At 40.7% G+C, this 24,881-nt stretch overlaps 1 protein-coding gene across 5 annotated transcripts in view; it reads right to left on the reverse strand.

The window, feature by feature from the left end:
- The window catches only part of LOC146648722 (uncharacterized), a 195,123-nt gene that overhangs the window by 81,173 nt on the left and 89,069 nt on the right, over positions 1 to 24,881 (reverse strand). For 4 of the 5 annotated variants that reach the window (XM_085389386.1, XM_085389389.1, XM_085389388.1 and 1 more), the window contains 3 exons: positions 4,405 to 4,491; positions 3,196 to 3,270; positions 1,559 to 1,798 (listed from right to left, as the gene is read on the reverse strand). In XM_085389386.1, coding sequence (XP_085245512.1) covers positions 1,559 to 1,798; positions 3,196 to 3,270; positions 4,405 to 4,491 — 402 coding nt within the window. The remainder of the gene's footprint in view (positions 1 to 1,558; positions 1,799 to 3,195; positions 3,271 to 4,404; positions 4,492 to 24,881) is intronic. The other variant, XM_085389387.1, reaches the window with a different exon arrangement.

Raw genomic sequence — 24,881 nt, forward strand, 5'->3', positions numbered from 1 at the left:
GTGGTGTTGCTTAAGAGTCCTAATCAGGTAGAACCAGATAATCTTCCGGGGCACACCTGATCATTTCTCGCGGCACAGTGGTTGGGAAACACTGATGTAAAAGGAGAAGGACCAACTACCAATTTTCAGCCAGTAGGAGAAAGCTTCATCAATAGCCAAATAAAGCTAGCTAGCTCACAGCTTCAGATTTTTATCAGGTATTGACATAATGCACATTGTGATGTTCTCTGAACATATGTTTGTTGTCCTTACTTGAGAAGAATTTAACATAGATAAGGCTCAACAAACTGTAATTATCTGCAAAATATGTTAGCTGCTGCAACAATTGTGGTGTACAAATGCATCCATTACAGTAGCCTTTAATGGCTAACAGCTGAGCTCACCTTTGGTTTTAGAAGAGCAATTTTGAAAGTATCTAGTATATATATTCATTGGGTCACTGATGCATGAGATCTGCTGAGAGACAGGGACTTAACTCAATAGAAGCTGTTACATAACTGTTAGCTGGCTTTAAGCTAGAAGGACTATCTTTAGTACACCAACAAGCAGAATACAGAAAAGCTAATGAATAAAAATATTACTAAATGTTTAATAAGTTCTGCCTAAAATGGAAACTTGGAAAGTCAGTATAAGAGTTCAAGTGTGGGCTTTAGAGCCCTTTAGTTGTTTTTTTGCAGGCCATTTTCTTTTGACTCTTGATAGCAGGGTTTGATTTCTGGCAGAATCTAGAGTTAGATGTAGATGACAACATAATGAAGACATATAAAAGCATTTGCAGGAGAATATGCATGTTTCTATTCTAGTTTCTAAAATGTACAATTACATGAGCAGGAAAACTCTGATGCACTACTCTGGGTTTGTGTTTCTGTTACCTGGCAACAACAAATTTAGTTGACACCCAGTTGCTACTGATTATGATAAACATTAGAAATTCATAATAAAGACAACTACAAATGTCATGTGGTGTACTAAATCTACGTTAGGCTACTATTTTCTCTTCACTGCAGGAACTAATGAACACTGTGTGGCGCTATATTATTTAAAATGGTCACTGTTTCATTTGTCTGTTGATCCAGTTTGTCGATTGATGATAAGGACAGTAGCCGGGTGCACAGAGTGTAAAGCAATAAGGTCACCAGCAACAAAACAGCAGAGCTGGGAGTGTTCCAGTGACGGTGAAAACTAGAAAAGACTGCCCTCTGCTGCTGAAAGCATGGCCTGTGTGATCAGGGTGTTACTTCTCCTGTCACCACTGTTCCCTCCTGCTCTGCCTTTGCGTCTCTTCAGTAGTATTAAAGCAAGAATAGCATAACATCTCAGCTTTTATTAAATTAAATGTGATGTTCACGGACCGTGAACTCCATCCGTGATCTCCACTTGTTGCTATAGCTGTGTTAGACATGCAACCAAACCCATTTGGTCTGGGAAAGTTTATGAGTCCTTTATATATTATCGATATTGAATCAATATTAACATTTTGATTCACTGGTCCTTCACTCCCCCCTCCCCTGCTGCCCCAGAATGCAGTATTACGTGCAACCAAGCTCCAGTGTGATACCTGCAGAGTGATTCATGGAATGGATTCCCATGCCACCGGAAGAAAATGGATCGCTGCTTTTAAAGGGACTGCTCCCACTGGTGTTACTGATGGTTTTGCTTTCCACACCAAAATGGCTTGAACTTTTCTGGGTGTCCATAGCTGGACTCATTCCAGTCTGGCCAAGAGTAGTGCTCATACTGGTCTGGAAGGGTGGCATACTGGACCCCATGGTCCCTCCAATCCCAGGTTGAGAAAAGCCTGATGGAGAGAAACAGCAAGGAGCTACATCACCAACAGGAAGCTGTCTGTTTGAATGTTGTATACTTTATATGCTCATACCACATGCAGCTGGGAGAGAAGTTAAATACTGATGGTAACGTTATATCTAAACAAACCACAAGACTTGTAAAATAATGTCCTTTGACCAGAAGAGACCAAAGTGCAGAATGCTGACTGCCATGTTTGGCAAAAACCAAACCTGGCATATTAGCACAAATCCCTCATTCCAACTGCCAAGCACTGTCTTGGAAGGGTGATGATTAAGCCTTGTTTTACCTTTCAGTCACTGAGAAAGCTAAGAACGCCTCTCTATAAAAATGTTGCCTCACATTTGACTATAATTTACATGTTCAAGAGCTAAAATTAGGTAATGCAATAGGACAAGGATCCCCAGCACACTAGCAACAACACAACGGTGAAAAGGAAAAGAATTAAGGTGATGCAAATACCCAGTGGAAACCTCAACCTGACTGAAATAGTGAGGAAGGAACCTAAGAGAGCTGTGCATAAGCAAATCCCAGCAAAGCACAAAGAACTGAAGCGATGTTGTAAAGAAGAGTGTGAAAAAGATTCTCCCTCTTGGGGTGTACTTAGTTTTGTCAAATGCCTGCAAAAACTCCTATGAACACTTTCTCTGTCACATAATTAATAATTCATTAATTAATTAAGTAATTAATTCAGTGTCTAAGCGGTTTGTCTGCTCGGAGATTAGCTGCCCACATCTCTTCAATAGGTTTGTAGGTCGCTGTGTTGCACTGACAGAGAGGTAGAAACTGTTTGTAGTGTGATGACTGTGTGTGTAAAGTAGGCATGTTTCAATTATTGAAAAAAAAGACTTCAATTCTGAACTGAACAACTGCAGAGGTTTCTCGGATGAGAGGTGAAATGATAAAGCTTTCAACCCCAAGAATATTATCCCAGCTGTTGGAGCATGGTAGTGGCAGCATCATGTTCAGGGGCTGTTTTGTACCAGTGGCACAAGTACACAGAACAGAGTGGATGTAATTGTGAATGAGGCAGACTCACATAGAAGCCAGTGGTGAAATGGATGAAATGCATCCAATTATAATTCTGCCAAACGCCTTTACAGCTTTCGATTAGTACTAAAAGTGCCCGGTGACAGTAAAACTTACTAAGGCATATTTAAACAAATATTAGATATGCTATATGCAGGATTCTGACCATGTATGTGCAATTTTAACCCCATCTTTATTTCAAAACCCCCACATTAAAGTAAATACCAGAATCTGCACCAGATTCTTGAGTCTTTTTATTTTATTTAGATTCAAAGCAAGAAGAGACAAAATACAGTGACCTGCTACTTAGTTTGCAGTTAAAGGTATTCATGGCACAGGAGGTGAAAAAGTAAAATGGACCTAGAAATGAGTCAGGCTTGCTGCTGTCCTTTGTCTTGTTCAGGCTCCACTGATCTGTCATCCCACGCATAGGACCTGACCAAGAGAAAGAGCCGGACAGACAGAGGCAAAGAAAATTGGCAAATGGAGAAAGGACAGTGGGGACCGAGAGTCAAAGAGAGAAGCAAAATGAACAGAGTGGAAAAAAGAAGAAGACGACGAGGAGCAGGGAGAAATAAAGCAGTGGGACAGAACATAAACAAACAAATGGGCAGAACAAATGTCAACCAATGCAAATAAAATCAGCATCTAACTCTACCTGCATTTTATTTTGGTGCATGGAGTAACAAAAACTGAATACAAAGATATATATGCAACAAAAAATTTACAAAAGCCTCAGACACCACACAGTAATGGTTTTTGACAGGATACTTTGAAAATGGATGTTTTTTTCCTCGCTGTTTCCTTTGTACATGATTCCTGTGCAATTGATGCATGATAATAAATTGCGTTGCATACTTACTTTATAATCCCCACACCAGAGAAGATTGGAAAATGCAAAGTTTTTGCTCAGTAAAGTGGCTGCAGGTTAACCAACAGCTTTTCTTTCAAAGGAAAAACATTCCTCTTTGCATTTTAACAAGCAACAAATCCTGAATGAGGCACAGTAACCTCAATATATGGTATAAATATGTAACTTTGGTACATAGGTCAACTGCTGAAGTCTTCTGTTAGCTTCAAACTTTTTAACAGCTACATTTTGAATTTAATTCACATATGGTGGAGCAGGTCATCTACTAATTGGTAGACTGATGGTTTGATCCCTGGCTGCTTCAGTCAGCATGCCAAATATCCTTGGGCAAGATATTAACCACAAAGTTGCTCTCTGCTGTATCCATCGGAGTGTGAGGGTGTGTGGATGTTAGATAAAAAGCAGTTACATAAAAAAAGCACAGAAAAAAGTGCTTGTATGAATGGATGTGAATGGGTGAATGTGATCACAATTTGATTAGTGAGAGCTCGTTTTGTCAATCACACGCCATTAGCCAATGAGCATACCCTGCATAAACCTCCTTTCTGACAATTTGAATGACCAGATTTTAGAAAATGCCGTGGATGACTGAGCCCAAAATGAATCACCAAAGTGTTTACAGAGGTTTTCTCCTGTGACTGTAGGCAGAGTGATAAAATTACTATCTACTACATGACTTTCAGTCCATTCACCCTCACCAGACAGGTAGTCAGAGCTGAAGGCAGGCTGTCCTGGTGGGTCTTGGCGTCCTCCTGATGACATCATTGATGACATCATCCCTGGACCTGAGGAAATAAAGAGCATTATCACTGTCATCCTCAGCTGAATATATAAGAATATAACGACTGTCTCTTTAGTTTTCTAGGTTTAGATTTGCAAAGCGTATCTGTATATGAAGAACCTTTGTTACAGCTTTATGTTTTTCATTAAACTGAACAGGAGATATATTTATTTTTCTTTGTTTTACTTTTGCACTAGTTGTAGTTTCCCATTGTCCCTATCATACAGAGCGCTCTGCTGGGTCCTTTTAGAGCGCTCCACATGGAGAGCGAGACAGTGCACCTCAGTCAGTCTGTATGTAGCTCTGCTCTGTCAGATGTCTGCCCATCAAACGGGTGCTGCTTCGCAAATCCTGCCTCCACATGTTGTGTATGTCTTTGTCCTATCATTTGACAGTGAAGCAAGCAGACACAACACACTGCTGAAGGGACTATCACCATGGTTACGCAAGTAGAAGATGACAGCATCTGTGGTTCCCCTGGCAACACAACCTGTCAACAGACGTGTCTTAGAGGATCGATGCATGTTCCCAACAGCTGAGGCACACGCCAGGACTGAACTAACACACTCACAAGCACATATACAAGACAGAAACATCACCACTATTACAAACACATGGGACACGAAGAGCCAGACTTTCTTAGCTCCTTTGAGTACTGCAAAAGGAAAGAAGCTGAAAGGGTAATATAATCTGTTAAGTAAAATAAATGGAGGATTTGCATCCATTAATTCCCATTAGCAGCCGAAAATAAAACTAGCTTAACATAATAATTTTGTCATCTTAACAATGAAACACAAGCATTAACTAAATAATACAATATTTACTCTACCAGTGGCCATTACATCATTAACTCCAAGTCTGACTTGCACAGTTATTTTACTGACAATCACAAAACCATGTTGAACAAATAAAACCAGCTGTCACTTATAATTCTATATAAATATTACAAAATAAATCACTATATGGTTTCAACGAGATCTACTATGGTGGTGGATTCTAACATATAGTGCATATAATATATAATACAGTCAACTAATACATAACTGAGGCTTTCCATTTACAAAGGTCTGTCAAAGGGGAGAGGATGAACTGAGGGGCTGCACTAAGAACCCAGAATAAGATAAGTATTATTAGGAACATGCAAAGGTACTTGAGTGCAATCCAAAATGAAAATAGCTGAAGCTGAAAGAAGCTGAAATAAAATGAACTGTGATCTTTGCTTCTTGCACAAACAGCACCAATTCTAATATGTATCTGTCCGTGGTCCTGAAATACACATAAAAACTGGCACTGCAGCTGAAAACCAAAACTGACTGAAGCTGCACGTCACAAATGGCTGCTTTGTGCCGAAAATAAAACATCTTGTTGCTTTGTATACCTGAATGCACATGCATTGGTTTTGACTGAAAAGCTGTTTTTTGTTTTCAGATGTACTGTGGGAAAACAGGGACACATACTTTTGGCTCTGGCCCAGTAGCACTGTAATGGTGGATACTGTGAATAATTAACAAGTGTGCATTAAAGGGAAGCTTTGGTCCACTGGATGAGTGTGTCTCTGAGAGCCAGTGTTCCTTTGTGTCTGCAACCATTTTTGGAGTATAGAGCAGCACACACAGAAACACACACAGAAGCACTAACTGCAGAGTCATTCTAGACACAACGTCACAGCTTTTTTTTTCTTTTTCTGTCTGGGTTCCCTTTGAGTAGATTTCTCTTCAGCTGCCAGTCTCCCATATTTTTTCCCCCCGATTACTATCACACTTTTACTTACTTTTGTATTTGTGTTATTACGAAGTTACTTAATGTGAATCGCTTTAAAGAGAAAGATGGACCTATTAGATGATCCACATCTCAGTGATAATTTGGAACCAAATCTGCCATGTTCACCGCTTAGAAAACGAAGCTACATTTCCAACAAAGGAACTTCCTTGAACTTTCTATGAACCTATGCTTTGTCACTGCATGAACCAGCTGATCCGAGCAGAGTTGGGAAAACTGCCCATGAGAAAAGGAGCAGGAAGCCAAGGAAACAAAAGACTTCTGTACAACTGGAAGTCCAGAAGAGCCACCTTCTGCTGGCCATTAGAAAAATTGCAGCTTTAAGGCGCTTCTGCATTGTTCATCCATCTTTTATATACAGACTATGTTAACAAGTTTAGTTGCTGTTAAGCTTTCCTCAGAATCACTGATAAAAAAATACATACCAAATCAATGAAAGGTAACTTTATTTGTTTTTCTTTCCTTTTTCATACAGTATAAGATGCACATGCACATGTTTACAGTACATCGATAGAAAAAAAATTGAAGCATTTGTCACCGAGAAGCTATGAGTGTTACATAGATATAAGGTGCATGCAGCCGATAGACTTATGTGAGTAAATGATAAATATGTTTTATTGTTTTATGTCTGAAAAGTTTCACTGTTCTTCCCTCCTCTTGTATCCCTTATTTCTAAGACACAGACACACAGACACACACACACACGCACAGCAGCAGCAGCATGTGCGTGCAAGCACAGTCAGAGGCCAGACAGCCCTCTGAGGATAGCAGCCAGTATCAAGCCTCAAGGTCAAACACCTCCTTTTTTTCAAACATTATTTTTATGTCATTTCTGCATCACTGGACTGGAAGCCCTTTAAAATTTTCTACCAGCAGAAACAAGCCAAAAACATAGCAGCAGGGAACCACCACTAAAATAGCCCTCACTGCATAGTTTGAAGGAATCCAGTTTGATGGGCTTCCCACTGTGCTGTACATAGGCTTATTGCACCACAGTGTCTGGCACTTTTGCGCCTCTTATTTAAACTTTAGCTGTTATGGAGGGAAGGAAATCGCTTTAAAAGCCAGGTTAAAGTCACAGTCCAACTGATAAAAAATGCACTACTCTGGAACATATGCAAATCAGATGGCATATACCAATATAACAGACAGATGACATACATATTCATGTGAGATTGATATAACAGGTGAGGCTACCCATACGGAAAAGAAATAGTAAAAACTTATATGTGATTACTCATGAAAGTGGCCACTTTCATGAGTAAATCATATAAGGCTTACATGATTTACTCATGAAAGTGGCCACTTTCGCATTACTTTCATACATTGTTTTAGTAAGTATCCAAAACATACAAGTTTCATTATATAATTTTTCAAGGGATCTTATATCTGTTTTCACACTTATATGCTTTTCATACAAGTTTCACACAAGACAGATACAAACTTTATAAGATTTACATATATCTTTTCCATATGGGTAAGATTCAAGACTTTTATACAAAAACAATCTCTCAAAATAATTGTACTGCAGTGTAAATGAGACAGTTAGTATGATAATGACTTTAGATGACAGTCAGCAATATCACGCTTTCTGTGCTTGATTTGTAATAAAGCATTTGTTGCAGCTCAGTTGCAATGCTTTTAGATCAGCTGGATTAGGAGATCTCAATGCCAGTTCACGTCAGCTTTCTTTTGACTTTCATTTAAGCTGTCTAGGTCTGCCTAAAGGTGCAGTGCATCTGCGTACCACATTGCAACCCAAATTTCCAGTTCTTTAAAAGGATTAACATTCTTCAGGTCCTATAAAAGCACAGATGTGAACATCTCTGGAATACCACTTTAAGGTTGTTGAGAAGGAAGCCACAACTCAAACATTTCTTCTGCAATGTCATAGTGCATATAGTGCTGCCTGCTGTGCAGTGCCTCTGGGGTAGTTTGGGCTTTGTTAAGTGCACTTTTTCCCATCTTGGACCGTATCTTACAGGGGTGAAGGTAACCATCCACCAATACTGAACTGAGATGCACTTCCGGTCTATTCAAGAGTAACGATTCCAGATAATTGCATCCAGGCTGAGGGCAATCCTGCTGCTGTATTTATAGACATCTCACGGGTCAGTTTAGGAAGTTTAGTATGAAAGTAGTCCTGAACAAGAACTCGTTTAGGGCCAACTTAAAGGAAAGGCAAAAATGTAAACGTGAGGTCAGAGGTCAAATGTTTGAAGACAAACTATATACATGTGATATTTAGAATCCTTATATACGAGTACAGTATAATTTCCTAAATGTTGTCAATACAAGGAAATGGTGTGTTAGTCTTGAAAAAGCTGTTGTCTAATTTTCCTCTTGATTGTGAGTTCTCTGCTGCGTTTGTCTCTCTCACTGGTTGGTACTCCTGCCACCTCTGTGCACTGCTTTGTGTTTTACTTTATTTGTAGGTTCAAATAAACGATCATTTGATATTACTGCCAGCTTCAACACCTGAGTGTTCCCTGACCTGTGACATAAAATGAAAAGATATGATTAGTCTTGAGCAAACTCTTAATCTGACTCATTTTTCAAATTTGTTTTGAAATGCAGTCAAATGCTTTCAAAGGGGCCCGCCTATTATAGAAGGGAGCTTAGAACTAGGTGAGATGTGCAAATCACAGGGGAGTACAGCTGGGACAGTATTTTACCCCCAAAATTGAGAGATCTTTTACCATCATCTTCCCGATGTTATCATGCTGTCTTTGGCCTGTTTCTGCTACCTGCCACTAGTTTGTGGAGCTAATATTGGCACGCATATGCTGCTAATATTCACTCCATACCAAGGACAGAAGAGGTTAGAGTCAAACTGCTGCAGCACATTCTCAGTCACAGCTGTCACTATGTCTGGAGAGACACAAGCACTTAAGTCGAGTTTAAAGTTTAAAGGGGCGGACAAGAAAGCCAAGAAGGCAATGGATAGCAGTGGGATGTAAAAGAGAGGAGAGAGAAATGGTAATGGAGGCAGTGAGCTATTAGAGGTTGTAAAGCACAAACATTTTTAAACTGAAGGATCAATTGTAATTTAATTATAAATATATTATTGTTTGTTATTGTTCAGTGTTGATGTGAATAAATATAAATAAACATGATGATGAAGATAAGCGACAGCTTGCCTGCCCAAGTTGAAAAGACAGGTTAGATTTATTGTAATGGCAGGTGTTTCCTTCTGTAAAGATGGCAAAAGCCTTCTAAAGGCACTGAGTGGTAGTGATTTTACAGGATGACATGAACTAGCATTGCATTTCCTTAAATTCATATTCTCTGGCTAGTGTTTATCTGCTGTGTGTACGTGTTTAAGTCAAATAAAGCAGCATGCCTGAGGATGTATGGTGCATGAAGGACTAAGTTTCAGGCCTCTATATTATATAAGTCACAAACCTTTAAAGAATTGCAAACAGCTTTATTTTGAAATAAGACACTGGACTTCGTTTTTGGCAAGAACTGCACAAAACAAATGTGCTAAGGACCCTTTTGACTGCATGCCCTGTGTCTTGGTCTGCTGAACCTCAAGCAAGGTAAACTGAGCGAAGGACAGAGGCTGGGAAAGAATGCCCTCAGGGGAACTTCATTAAATAACCTCTGTAATGAATTAAAAGATGAACTAGTGGTTGAGATTTGCCTGCTTCCCTAGACTCTCTTATACCTTTGTGTATTAGGATTCATGATCACATGCGGGCACATCAGGAGATGCAAAACGCCAATTCCCAGAGTTCGTTGATTCGGGCAGAAGCACTGCTGATGCGGCCGAAAGACATGAGAAGGTGAGAAGTGATTTTGCAGCTCAGACCCTCTCATCAAACCCCCGCTGAACACCACCATAGATTAGCGGCCGGTGAGTGCTTATAATGCATAAGAAGGGTCACATGGGACATCAACTCCTCTCCCATGTGGCCAAAATGTTGCACCTTTACTTTAATGATTGCCTGGTGCAAAAATGTAATGTTTCCATGGTCAGTGCCCTGGATGGTCAACACCTGACATCACTCATAAGACCAATTCTGTCACTCTCTCCCTTTCGGGTAATCACATGGAGCAGAATAGTTTCTACATGTTCAAAGCACCTCTCATTCTGGATCACCCCGGCTATGTTTACACAACCCCTGCATTGATTGGAACAAACACTGGATATCAAGCTGGGAACCAGCATCTCTGGCTGGTCCAAGACTGCAGACAGCTGCAACGGTTCCTGGTATTCGCTAATTTTTACCATCGCTTCATCAGGGATTTCAGTCTTGTCTTGCCTCTGACCCAACTAACCTCTCCCAAAGTTCCCTTTCAGTGGTGTCACCCAGTCAAAGCTGCATTCAAACTTCTTAAAAAAAGTTTTGTTGCAGTCTCTCTCTTGCAGAACAGAACGACAACGTCCTCACCTTGGAGGTGTTGAGACCTTGGCTCGAGTCATAGTCTGGATGGATCACAAGAATCTAGCCTACCTACAGACAGCTGAACAGCTTAATGCCTGACAAGCCAGGTGGGCCCTGTTTTTTACCCATTTCCACTTTTCCATAACTTACAGACACAGTTCACCCAACATCAAGCATGATGCTCTGTCACAGCAATACTCCGGTAACGGCCTGCCCAGCCGGCTCTTCATTTCTGCTTCCGTATATGCCACTGGGCACACATAACTAAATTTACATGGCATCCTGGCATCCATTAGACCTTCACCTTCCTATAGCATCTCTTTTGGTGGCCTACACTGATAAAGGATGCTAGAGAATACTTCTCTTCCTGTTCTATCTGTGCACAGAATAAGTCTTCCAGCTTTCCTCCTGCAGGTCTGCTCAGGCACTTTCCAACTCCTGGACAACCCTGGTCCCACATCACTCTCAACTGTGTGACTGGTCTGAGCCCTTCCAGTTGAAACACGGTAATACTCACCATAGTAAATCGCTTTTCAAAAGATGCACACTTTGGCGCCCAACCCAAACCTTCCACAGCACTGGACATGGTTCAGCTCCTCACAGACCGCATATTCTGCCTCCACGGGATCCTTCTTGACATTCTCTCCGATCGCGGGCCCCAGGTCTGGAAAGAGATCTGTTCAGCAATTGGCATGAAGGTCAGTTTGTCATCTGGTTTTCATCCCCAGACCAATGGTCAAGCTGAACAAAACAATCAGGAGCTGGAATCTGCACTCCATGCATCGTCTCCACCAATAACCGCGTGGACCATGCAGCTTGGCTGGGTGGAATTCACTCATAATTGCATGACCTCTTCAGCAACTGGCCTGTTCCCTTTCGAGGCCTCTTTGGGCCACCAATCCCCGCTCTTTCCGGGAATAGAAGGTGAGCACTCTGCCCCATCTGTTTAGCATCATTTGTGCAGGTGACGCCGTATCTGGAAGACCACGCAAGCAACCTTCCTCCAGAAGGAATCAGACTCCTATACTCCTAGGCAGAAGGTCTGGCTCCTGACTAGGGCCCTATTCAAGCAGAATCTAAGAAACTGTCCACAAATTTTAGCGGTTCCATATGAAATTGAGGCCAGATTGAGGTTAACCCCATCTCTGCTTGCGTGAAGTCTTTGCCCAACATACACATCGACAATGCTTTCCATGTTTCCGAGCTAAAACCATATCTCTCCAGTCTTCAGTGTAAGGAACAGTCATGGGACAAGGAGGGGGTCCTCCCTGGCTCGTTAGCTTGTTTGTTGTCTTCTCTTTTCTTTTCTCTCTCTCTCTCTCTTTTTCTCTCTTCCCTCCTTTGCCTTGCTCTTTGTTTATTTTGTTCTCCCCACCTGGGTGGTACTCACTGTGGGTTCCTCACTGCGGCACCTCCCTGGATTTTTCCCTCACTGTGGAAAGCCTGAGTTTCTGTAAGTGATTGTTCTGTTCTGTGAAGAGTGTTTGATGACTGGATGTTTGTTACCTCTCCCTGGATCCCTGGAGTCCCATTCCTTACCAGCACCATTGTATATAGCAGTTTGTAATTGCACTGTAAATAAGCACACCTAACTGTGACAACCTTGAGACCCGCATTTAAGTCCTCACTGGCAAACATGATACCTTGTGCCTATGGTGCTCAAGTTAGTGACTATTTTGTTGGTTTTAGCTTTTTCATGGGTTGACCAATATTAATATCTAGAATATCACTCCTTGCACCACAGCGCTTTAAGATTACTAAGTTTTGAAATCTTCTTGGCTATGTTTTACTGCTGTCAGAGACAAAGTTTAGCAGTACAAAGAAGAAGGGGCAACAGATGACAGAAACCAAGCAGATGGTGCCGGGGAAAATGGGAGATGTGTTGAATTAACTGTTGTTAATATAAAAAGATACGCACAGACAAATTAACCAGAAATCACATGAATGACACAGAGCAAAAGAACGGTCTAACAGAAGTTCTACTTTCCTCTGTAGAACTCACACTCTAGGTGCTCTGTAATAATAGATGAAGCCCATAGTTAATAATGAGCATAATCAATTAAAAAAAACCTAACAGGATTAAAACTTTGGGAGGAGTAAGTACACTGTCCTATTAAAGCTGTGGCGGTGGTCTCAAATTTGCTTAGCGAGAACAGAAAGCAAACCTAGAATTTGTGGTCCATTAGTCAATAAATAAATAAATACAATAAAATGTTTGGCTATTGAAGCTTTAAAATCTAACAACAAGCTAAATATCCACCTTGGAGATGCAGTTAAAAAAATGCATTATAATGTGTGCATTTATTGCCCTGAAAGTTTTTACACATTGTTTATTTTAATGTTTTTTGACTCTGCCATAGTAGCTTTGAATGATTGATGGTTCAAAGTAATCCTTATTATTTCGGGGCGATCGTGGCTCAACACTTGGGAGTTCGCCTTGTAATCGGAAGGTTGCCGGTTCGAGCCGCGGCTTGGACAGTCTCGGTCGTTGTGTCCTTGGGCAAGACACTTCATCCGTTGCCTACTGGTGGTGGTCAGAGGGCCCGGTGGCGCCAGTGTCCGGCAGCCTCGCCTCTGTCAGTGCGCCCCAGGGTGGCTGTGGCTACAATGAAGCTGCCATCACCAGTGTGTGAATGTGTGTGTGAATGGGTGGATGACTGGATATTTAAAGCGCTTTGGGGTCCTTAGGGACTAGTAAAGCACTATATAAATACAGGCCAATTATGTTGGGCCCTAGTGCAGCCTCTCAGTTCAACCTCAGTCTGAAACAAGTTGTTTTAACTGCCCAACTCCACTAGCTAAGACAGAGGTTCTCGAAGTGTGGGGCCCACACACACACAAAAAAGAACGCTTGGACACTGCTAGCATAATGGACAGATTTTTGACGGGGCTCCTACACAAACGCAAAGCAGGAGATGAAGCATCGCCAAAATGTTTCCAAACCAACCTCATTCCAAGCCAAACACAAGAAAATATGGTGAAGCATATCTTCCCTTTGGCTTCACCTGCACAACTGCTGAGGTAGGTCTCTGTGATAGAATTAGTTCTCCCTGCGTCAGGAGCACGCACTGGGCTCTTCAAATCACGGACAAACAGTATCCCACATTTTTTATTTTTAGTTCACAAACACTTGTTGTAATGACTAACTACTCCTGACATTTTGGAGATGTTCTTTATACAGTAAAGTAAAAACTGAAGATATTAAGATTAACAGTATTTTGTAAATGGTAGATGGCCTGTATAGCGCTTTACTATTCCCTAAGGACCCCAAAGCGCTTTAAATACCCATTCACACACACATTCACACACTGGTGATGGCAGCTTCATTGTAGACACAGCCTCCCTGGGGCGCACTGACAGAGGCGAGGCTGCCGGACACTGGCGCCACCGGGCCCTCTGACCACCACCAGTAGGCAACGGGTGAAGTGTCTTGCCCAAGGACACAACGACCGAGACTGTCCAAGCCGGGGCTCGAACCGGCAACCTTCCGATTACAAGGCGAACTCCCAACTCTTGAGCCACGATCGCCCACTCTGTCTCTATCTGTAATTGTAGAAATTCATCTCATGTAAACAATAACGTGGCGCACAGCGTGACGTGAATAAAGGCACAATCCTTTAACGTTGCGTGATGAACTCTGTATTCCTCATCCACACGTAAAGGCAAAAATGGAGTTTTAAAAAAATTGCCGTTTTCGTTCATTCGAAACGCAGGTCCAAACGCATAGAATCAGCTATCCATCCATCCAGCCATCTTCATCTGCTTTATCCGAGGCCGGGTCGCGGGGGCAGCAGCCTAAGCAAAGAGGCCCAGACCTCCCTCTCCCCAGCCACCTCCTCCAGCTTATCCGGGGTAATACCAAGGCGTTCCCAGGCCAGCCGAGAGATATAATCTCTCCAGCGTGTCCTGGGTCTGCCCCGGGGCCTCCTCCCGGTGGGACATGCCTGGAACACCTCACCCAGGAGGCGCCCAGGGGGCATCCTTGTCAGATGCCTGATCCACCTCAGCTGGCTCCTTTCGATGTGGAGCAGCAGCTGCTCTACTCTGAGCCCCTCCCGGATGGCCGAACTTCTCACCCTATCTCTAAGGGAGAGGCCAGCCACCCTTCGGAGGAAGCTCATTTCTGCCGCTTGTATCCGCGATCTCGTTCTTTCGGTCACTACCCACAGCTCGTGGCCATAGGTGAGGGTAGGGACGTAGATCGACCGGTAAATTGAGAGCTTCGCTTTTACACTCAGCTCCCTCTTCACCACGACGGACCGGTGCAGCATCCGCATTACTGCAGCTGCAGCCCCAATCCGTCTGTCGCTCTCCGGCTCCCTTCTCCCATCACTCGCGAACAAGACCCCGAGATACTTGAACTCCTCCACTTGGGGCAGGAATTCATCCCCGACCCGGAGTGGGCACTCCACCCTTTTCCGGCTGAGAACCATGGCCTCAGATTTGGAGGTGCTGATCCTCATTCCCGCAGCGTCACACTCGGCTGCGAACCGTTCCAGTGCGAGCTGGAGGCCCTCACCCGATGAAGCCAACAGAACCACATCATCCGCAAAAATCAGAGATGAGATTCTGAGGCCACCAAAGCGAAAGCCCTCCGCCACTTGGCTGCGCCTAGAAATCCTGCCCATAAAAATTATGAACAGAACCGGAGACAAAGGGCAGCCCTGGCGGAGCCCATCACCCACTGGGAACGAGTCCGACTTATTGCCGGCAATGCGAACCAAGCTCTTGCAACGGTTGTATAGGGATCGAATGGCCCATAGCAATGGGCCAGACACCCCATACTCCCGCAACACCTCCCACAGGACACACCTGTGGGAGGTGAATCAGCTACGTAGAATCAGCTACGTTTTCAAAAATACCATGTAGGTGTGGACGTAGCATAAAAGAATTAGTAGTTTATTTTATTGCTACGTGTAATTTATTGCAGTTTACTTTTATTTGTTCAATTGTTTACTAAATGTTTGAGGTGTGAAATAAATCTCAATGGAGTTTGAAAACAAAATATGTGTGTGTGTGGTTAGGTGGGGAGGTGGTGTTTGGGAACCACTGAGCTAAGATAAGCTACTGTAAGCTTCTTCTGACTGGTTGGGGCTTCTGTGCTCACATCTGGCAATGTGTGCCTTGGAGCAGGGGCGGATCTAGAGAAATTTTCTTAGGGTGGCATGAGGGTGGCAGAGAAATCAAATGGGGTGGCAAAATCAAAGCCTTTTTTTTCAAACACATATGCAGGTGGTGACATATGGTTAAAGTGATTCAAATGCAGTAAGTATACATGCTTTTCATATAAATATAGTCTATAACTTAATTATTTTTTGTAGCCCACATAATTAAACATGTTAGTTTCACATAAAGTCCACATAAAACAACTGAATTTTGATCCTATGTACTGCATAGCCTGTGTAATAAATAAATATGTAGCCCAATAAGTATAAAATCCAGAAAGCTACACAACATGGGGCGGTGTTGTTCAAAATGTGCTCTGGCACAATCATAGGCATGGCTTGCTGCTGAAAACAAGAAAAAAGCCGGTCCCGCTATGGGCTGAACCATTTGTTAATGGTGGAGGGGGGTAACACTATGCAATAAATGTATTTGTAGAATTTATATTCACTGTTAACTGTAACTGCACTCAAAGTGTTAATGGTATCTTATTTTAACCCTTTAAGACCTACCATAGAACCAAGTCCGCCAGAGCTTATATTATATTTTTACATGCTGTAGTGCCATTTTTGGGAGCTATACAGCAATACAACCATTATAGCCCAAATGTTAATAATATGTATGCATTAAGTGCATAGTAATTACATAAATTGCAAAAAAGTGCAATAAACTACAAAAACATTGAAAATCGTTTTGTTTTTTTTAACATATATTTCTGGTTAGAGAAATTTAAGAGGCTTATCCCTCAAAACTGAAAATACAAAAAAGTTGCACAAAATAGTTTCTTGTACCCTGTCAGGGCTCTGACAGGGTACAAGATGACAACTTTGGAATTCTACTAGAAACAGTCGATCATATTTGTTTGTCAAAGCTGAATTCAATGCTTATTGTAGCTAACAGCTACAATAAGCATAAAAGCTACTGTACGGCTATCATTTGTTAACATGACGCTTGGTCTTATACATGTAATACATTTATTACCAACCTGAGAGTTCATCCGCTGGTCATTCGACATGACGAATGACTTCTGAAGTCTTAATTCAGCTCAAGACGCTGTAGATTCCCGTCAGTAACACTTTCGGTCCGCTAGTAAAACATAGTTTTACTAATCTGCGGTTGATTACTCTTGAACCGGAACCGGATGTCAGTCCCAAAAAACTGAATTTTGGAACTGAAACCGAATGGTGAGAACTGAATCTGAAATTATTTTATTTCTATTATTAAGTTTGCTTGTTATTCATGTTTTGGTTGATTAACAGTCACCAAAGTTTTGGTGATAAATAAAGTGTATATATTGCTTTAGATCTCACTATGCCCCCATGTGTCAGAATATACCTTGTGGAGTACAATTGAATTATTTTAATTTAGAGCTGACTTTTTCTCTTTTATTCATATTTTTTTTTAATAATTCTTAATATTATTACTATTATTATTATTAACAGAGATCAAAGTTTGCAGTAAAAACCATCTGAGTTTGAAAACTGCTCTGTCTGTGTTGGTGGCTTTAGGATGTCACATTTGCTCAGCTGTCAGTCAATCAGCCATTTCCAGAAGTGCTGTAAAAGCTTCGCTTATGTCATATTCACTTCAACAGATAAGCTGAACTCAGCACACACACATCCCTATTATTGACAGTGACAGCCAAGGTGTGTGCGATGACCTCACTGCTGCCTTTGCTCCTCCACTGTACTGCAGTTGCATATGACCTCAAGGTCCCGTAGCACAACACACATACACATACAAATGCATGCACTCAGGAATGCAAAACGCCTCAAATACAAACGCACACTCTCACTGGGTGTTTTCTTTTTACACGGGCACACACAAACACACACAATATTCCAAGAAGGTCACTCCTCTCTCCCTCCCCTGTACTGTGATACCACACATACAGTAAAAGCATACTCCTGCAGGGGTGTGTTAGTATGCCTCAACAAACACAGCCACATCCCAGCTTGATAAAAACATGAGTTGACTGCAGTAGCTTCCTATCCATTGTGTTACACCATGAGCCCACAGTAAGGTAAACTTCACTCTGCTGTTAAAGTCACTATACACATTCAGTCCAGTTTAATCCTAAATTGGGCCAGAACACTAAAATTACAATTAATAAATCGTTTCAATAAAACACCTCCAAATTGTTCCCCTTTCATTCAGTGTAAAGACATTTAACTACCAAAGAAATAAAAAGAAGCAACACTACAAAGAAATTTTACTTCCACAGAAAAAAAGACTAAAAAATTACAGAGAAGACATTGGCAGCTCATTACTCATTACAATTATGTTTTTCTATAAAGTGGTTTTAGATATTTGTGCTTACAAACGATGAAACATACACAATTAGTACAATAACTGTGACAAGATCAGGCCTAAAAGATACATAATAAAGTGTTTTTAATCTCTTGTTATTGTAAAAAGAATATACAGGTTTTAATTTAAAAAATCACCTTACTTTAAATGTAACATCAGACAAACAACACATGATATATTACATCATGTTTTTATTTACTGAACAAAATGTAGAAGCGGTGTGTAAACTAAGTGTACCCCATTATTCAATAGCTTATTGATCCTCAAGCGAGGATGTTTCTGTATGACTTTTAGTCTCATCACTGTGAAAATTTTGTACTTACAGTGGGCTTATGTTGCAGCACAGTGGAGAGGATGCTACTGTAGGTCAGAACATGAAGTAAGGATTATTTTGAACCATGATTCATGCAAAGCTACTTTAGCTTACAGTGCGCATGTTGCAGAAGGTCCAGATGACTTCTTTTTACTGTATAACTCCTGATGCGTCAAACCTTAGACTTGAAAGAGTATATATATGTTTAAATCTAGATTTAAAAAAAGCTGAGAGTACTCCACACTGGGTCATGACTATGCACTGGTAAATTATCATGTGCCTGGTTGAGAGGAGATGACAAGAAATTGGTGTTAAGGCATCATTAATTAAATAATTTAATATAATAATTATTATTATATTAATTTAATAGAATAATTATTTATTTAATTATTTATTATATATGATATTTATTTGTTTGAACTACACTTAATACTCTGTTTTTCTTTCTTGAATTAGAATTCTGATAGTACTGGTCTTGATCTTTCCGCTGCTATGTGTAAAGTGAGATAAGGCCACTCATGTTCAGTCCACTCTAAAGCAGTAAAGTAGGTGCTGTTTTAGTAAAATGAGGTGTGAGGATGAAAACGAGGCAGAACTAAAACATGCTGTCCTCAGTGACATTGAGGACACATGAGCACCTGGCTTCATATTCAGCTCATATTACAAAAAGGTGTATTAAAGGCCTTCATCCCAGCTGAGCACAGCAAAAGGAAGAGTAAACACCTGCTACTACTGAATAACAGAAATCGGAGGACATGGAAAAAACAATGCAGTTAAAAAAGCAGAGAAAACAGAAGCTGAAGAGAAACTCCCCTGTCTGAGACATTGATTGATATTGTGTCTGACGTGTCTTCACCATCCACCTAGAGATGTCAATGTGCCAGTCTAACAAGTCATTATGTAAAAATGATTCACCAAGTTCCTCTTAATATAGAATGTATTTGAACTGCAGTCAAGTTGTGTTATTCTCTTAATGTTGACCATGTTAAAGCAGCATTTTATCCTGTATAACATTAAGGCAGCTGTTAGAGTTCATTTTTGTCCATTTGACAGATTGTATATTGGCTCTTTCCTCTTCTCCTATCAAATAAGCGCTCCTCCAAACTGGAAGAAGTGCTGATATAAATCCTCCTGGAGAAAAACTCCTAACTTTGAAATCTTCTACTTTTTGGAAATGTAATGCAATGTATTTTCTGGTATACCACTCAAATTACTGACTGGCCTGGCTACTACTGACGATCCAGAATCAGATTTTTTGCCATGTAGGTTTTTAGTCTGATCAACCAAAAAACAACCAAAGTCACTGTAATCAGTGCAGACAGTTGTTTTTATTCAGTTGTAAAAATTATTCTTAATGAACAGGTCAAAGAGTACAGCTTTCAATGTCCTTTATGAATTATGTTACCGAGTTGCTTTAAGAAAGTAGTCTTTGAATTGTAATTCCAGAGAACTACTACTCTAAATACAAGATTAATTATGTTTACTATTAAATTGTTTTACTATTGAAACTAGGGCTGGGCGATATGGCCTAAAATCCATATTGCGGTATAATTTGAAGCATGTGCGGTAATGATATATATCGCGATCTATTCTTTTCTTCTGCATAATGTATTTTCTGCACTATAAGGCACACTTAAAATCCTTTAATTTTCTCAAAAATCAACAGTGCGCCTAATGTATGAATTCTGGTTGTGCTTACTGACCTCGAACTAATTATATGTGGTACACGGCGCTCAAAAATCTGTCAAAAATGTTTTAGTACGACTTTGGTAAGCTATGAAGCCGCACCGCTTGATGGATTGTTGGAGGATTACAGCTACCATAGTCAGGAGCCTCGCAGAGTAATCTGGGTCCAAAACTTATAGGTTCCAAAGTCAAACAAACACTGCAGCATCACTGAGAGTTAAAAACTGTCTAAATTCTTTCATCTTTAATAACATGATCAGAGTTGCTGATTTACAAGGTGTAACAATTAAGTTTAACATCCAGGAATCCATGAAAACAGAATTTATTAAATTTAATGGAGTTAGAAGCTAGCAGGAAGTTAGCAGGAAGTTAGCAGGAAGTTAGCTCGCTAGTTTCCACCTAAGCATGATATAGCATGTATTGACTGAAAAATTCAAAGTACAGCTCTGCTGTCACTTCCAACACAAATGAAGACAGAAAATAAACAGCAGTGACGTTTGTAGGGTTACTGAAGTTGGGCTAGCTGGTATATAATGATGTGCTACATGATCGCTAGCGACACAGCTATGTTAGCGTAACATAAACACAGTGAAGCTGAAGGATGAACGCTAACTTTTTTCCACTCGATACAAGTTAACGTGAGGGTTCCCGATGGTTAGGGACAAATGCAATCGCATGGCAGGATGCTGTAAACGGACCAAACTTCAGTCAGGAGAACAACTGAGATAATCCATCCACAATACGAGGTTAGTCATTAATATACTGCAACAACATGGGAATAGAGCAGCTGCGAGAGAATTCAACATTAATGAATCAATAGTACGGAAGTGGAGGAAGCGCAGTTTTTGGCTTTCTTCATATTCCAAAACGTGTTTCATCTCTTCGCTATTACTGTCACCCGGCATAATTTGCAGATGATATTGTTTGCAGCCGCTGCAATACTTTCAACCAAAACAGGCGCAGCTTGATGACACCATCAACATACGCTATTGCGGTAGAGCGGTATAGTCAAAATCTCTACCATTGGCCAAATTCATATCGTTTCTACCGTATACCGTTTATACCACCCACCCATAATTTAAACTATTATATATCTGAAAATTGCGCTGCTAATATTTTTATACAATTTCGATTACTTTTTACTCTATAAAAGAAGACAGCAGTGTATAATAAAGTCTAACAACTGGACTGAGCAACTCAAATTGAACAGTTTACTGACAGGTTTGTCATTAATGAAGTTTGGAACATCGAACAGCAAATCAAGATATGAATAACTTATTTTAACTTGGGTGCAACTTTTGTATTTAGATTGCATTTTCTTTCCAAGTCAATTAGGCATGGAAAAAAGTCGGCCTCGAATGGACATTTCAGGTCTCACTTGTGTGTCTGATGCATTTGAGGAGTTGTGATATGACAACATCAGAGAAACCCCTGTGGTAAAACATCTGCTCTCAGACACAGTATGATCCTCTCTCTTGGACAGGAACACTCATATGACCTACAGGCCTACTGCGTATAGTCACCAATGCTTAGATGTTCTCGTTGTTGTGTCTCCCTCAACTATACTTTCATCCAGCCTATGAATTAAGAAAATGCCAAAAAAGCTAAAATATTAGTAGTGCACTAATTATGCCTGGAAAAACTGTACTAAACATATGCATATTTTTCATTTTTGAGATCAACTCTACTTACCATTTACAGGCCTAACATACATTAAAACATACATTAAATGTAGCTTTTTCACAACTCTTGCAGCATTCATTCTGACAGTCATAATTCTGTTTGCCTGTAGCACTTGACTAGGCTTGGTTTGTGGGGGTCAGAGTAAGAGTTTTGTATCAGACTACTGATTGTGCAAGGCAAACTAAAATGTTAACATAATAAACTGCTTATAAATCATCAAACCATGTTGATATCATCAGGGTTAACTCCTGTTAGAGGTAGACTCCATTGTTTCTCATACCCAACAGAGGACAACTCCTCTGGCTGCAAAGGTCAGACTGTATAGACGTCTGTGAAAAGACATCACTTGACTCTGCTAAAGAGAGATACAGTACTGGGTTGGGTGTGCGGGTATGAGCAAGGGGAAGATCGAGTATATGTCCTTTAGTTACCAACATGCCATATTAGTGCCATAGACAAGGGTTTATGCATTATTTTGGCTCCTTAAAGCTCTGGATTATTGCAAGTAAAACATTAAAAGCCAGACAGGTTCACTTTCAACTCGATGGATGAGGCTGTGCCTCAAGGTGGGTGCTAATTATGGCTTGGCAATGATGCTAAGGCAGCACTGTCTCCAGACCGACACAGCATGAGAATGACACGAAGGGAGAAGGACAAAAAAGAGGGATGGAACAGAAACTGAGAGAAAGAGAAAGTGAAATAAAAATGAAACTATGAAAAAATGCAGAGAACAAGCCTGAGAGAAAAGACAGACAATCCTACAGCCAGTTTCAGTCTAGACAAGGTCAGCCAAAGTGTCATGTACACTTTAAAGCAATCTTTAAAGCGACACACAGTCCCAGGAAGATCCCTGATAGCCTGGATATGTAGAGTATAATCTGAGGAACATGAGCTGTCCCTGTTTATATGAACTTAAACCATTCTGAATTAAAGAAAAATCTGTGAATATATGTGAATTAATGATGATGCTGAACTACAGGGAGTGCAGAATTATTAGGCAAATGAGTATTTTGTCGACATCATCCTCTTCATACATGTTGTCTTACTCCAAGCTGTCTAGGCTCGAAAGCCTGCTACCAATTAAGCATATTAGGTGATGTGCATCTCTGTAATGAGAAGGGGTGTGGTCTAATGACATCAACACCCTATATCAGATGTGTATAATTATTAGGCAACGTCCTTTCCTTTGGCAAAATGGGTCAAAAGAAGGACTTGACAGGCACAGAAAAGTCAAAAATAGTGAGATATCTTGCAGAGGGATGCAGCAGTCTCAAAATTGCAAAGCTTCTGAAGCGTGATCATCGAACAATCAAGCGTTTCATTCAAAATAGTCAACAGGGTCGCAAGAAGCGTGTGGAAAAACCAAGGCGCAAAATAACTGCCCATGAACTGAGAAAAGTCAAGCGTGCAGCTGCCAAGATGCCACTTGCCACCAGTTTGGCCATATTTCAGAGCTGCAACATCACTGGAGTGCCCAAAAGCACAAGGTGTGCAATACTCAGAGACATGGCCAAGGTAAGAAAGGCTGAAAGACGACCACCACTGAACAAGACACACAAGCTGAAACGTCAAGACTGGGCCAAGAAATATCTCAAGACTGGTTTTTCTAAGGTTTTATGGACTGATGAAATGAGAGTGAGTCTTGATGGGCCAGATGGATGGGCCCGTGGCTGGATTGGTAAAGGGCAGAGAGCTCCAGTCCGACTCAGACGCCAGCAAGGTGGAGGTGGAGTACTGGTTTGGGCTGGTATCACCAAAGATGAGCTTGTGGGGCCTTTTCGGGTTGAGGATGGAGTCAAGCTCAACTCCCAGTCCTACTGCCAGTTCCTGGAAGACACCTTCTTCAAGCAGTGGTACAGGAAGAAGTCTGCATCCTTCAAGAAAAACATGATTTTCATGCAGGACAATGCTCCATCACACGCGTCCAAGTACTCCACAGCGTGGCTGGCAAGAAAGGGTATAAAAGAAGAAAAACTAATGACATGGCCACCTTGTTCACCTGATCTGAACCCCATTGAGAACCTGTGGTCCATCATCAAATGTGAGATTTACAAGGAGGGAAAACAGTACACCTCTCTGAACAGTGTCTGGGAGGCTGTGGTTGCTGCTGCACGCAATGTTGATGGTGAACAGATCAAAACACTGACAGGATCCATGGATGGCAGGCTTTTGAGTGTCCTTGCGAAGAAAGGTGGCTATATTGGTCGCTGATTTGTTTTTGTTTTGTTTTTGAATGTCAGAAATGTATATTTGTGAATGTGGAGATGTTATATTGGTTTCACTGGTAAAAATAAATCATTGAAATGGGTATATATTTGTTTTTTGTTAAGTTGCCTAATAATTATGCACAGTAATAGTCACCTGCACACACAGATATCCCCCTAAAATAGCTAAAACTAAAAACAAACTAAAAACTACTTCCAAAAACATTCAGCTTTGATATTAATGAGTTTTTTGGGTTCATTGAGAACATGGTTGTTGTTCAATAATAAAATTATTCCTCAAAAATACAACTTGCCTAATAATTCTGCACTCCCTGTATCTTCATTATCATGCAAAAGATAACTAACAATGAATTATTTAGTGAAATGTTATTGTTATTCTTTTTTCAGCCAGCATGCAATTCTGAATAGGGGACGAGGTTCGTTACTAGATTCATTATTCCCTAAATCTATAGACAATTAATCTGTGAAACAAATGCTAACTAAATATAACTGAAATAAGTGATTATGTAAAATAAGGACATACGGTGGTATTTTTTAAATTCATATCTGTGCAATATTATGTGACATTGTTAATTCTTGTTTGTTTTGTCTTGTTTCTTCTTCTTTTTTTTGGTTTTGGTCATATTTCTGATTGCCCATTTGGGGGCCCAGCATTAAATTCTTAATTCTTTATTTCTTTTTGTTTATTTATTTGCAAATGGCTACTTCCTACTATCCAACCATCTGGCTGGATCTGGTTCATACCAATCATTTGTCTAAAGAAGGCTAAGTTTCTCTCTTAATGGATGTTTGGTTTCCAAGTACCTCTTTAGCTTGGCCCCATGGTAGCATTAACCAAATAGCT

Source organism: Rhamphochromis longiceps, linkage group LG18 (genome assembly GCF_057381845.1).
Source record: "Rhamphochromis longiceps isolate RC_006_pf linkage group LG18, R_longiceps_female_GT1.1, whole genome shotgun sequence".
NCBI classification, from domain to species: Eukaryota; Metazoa; Chordata; class Actinopteri; order Cichliformes; family Cichlidae; genus Rhamphochromis; species Rhamphochromis longiceps.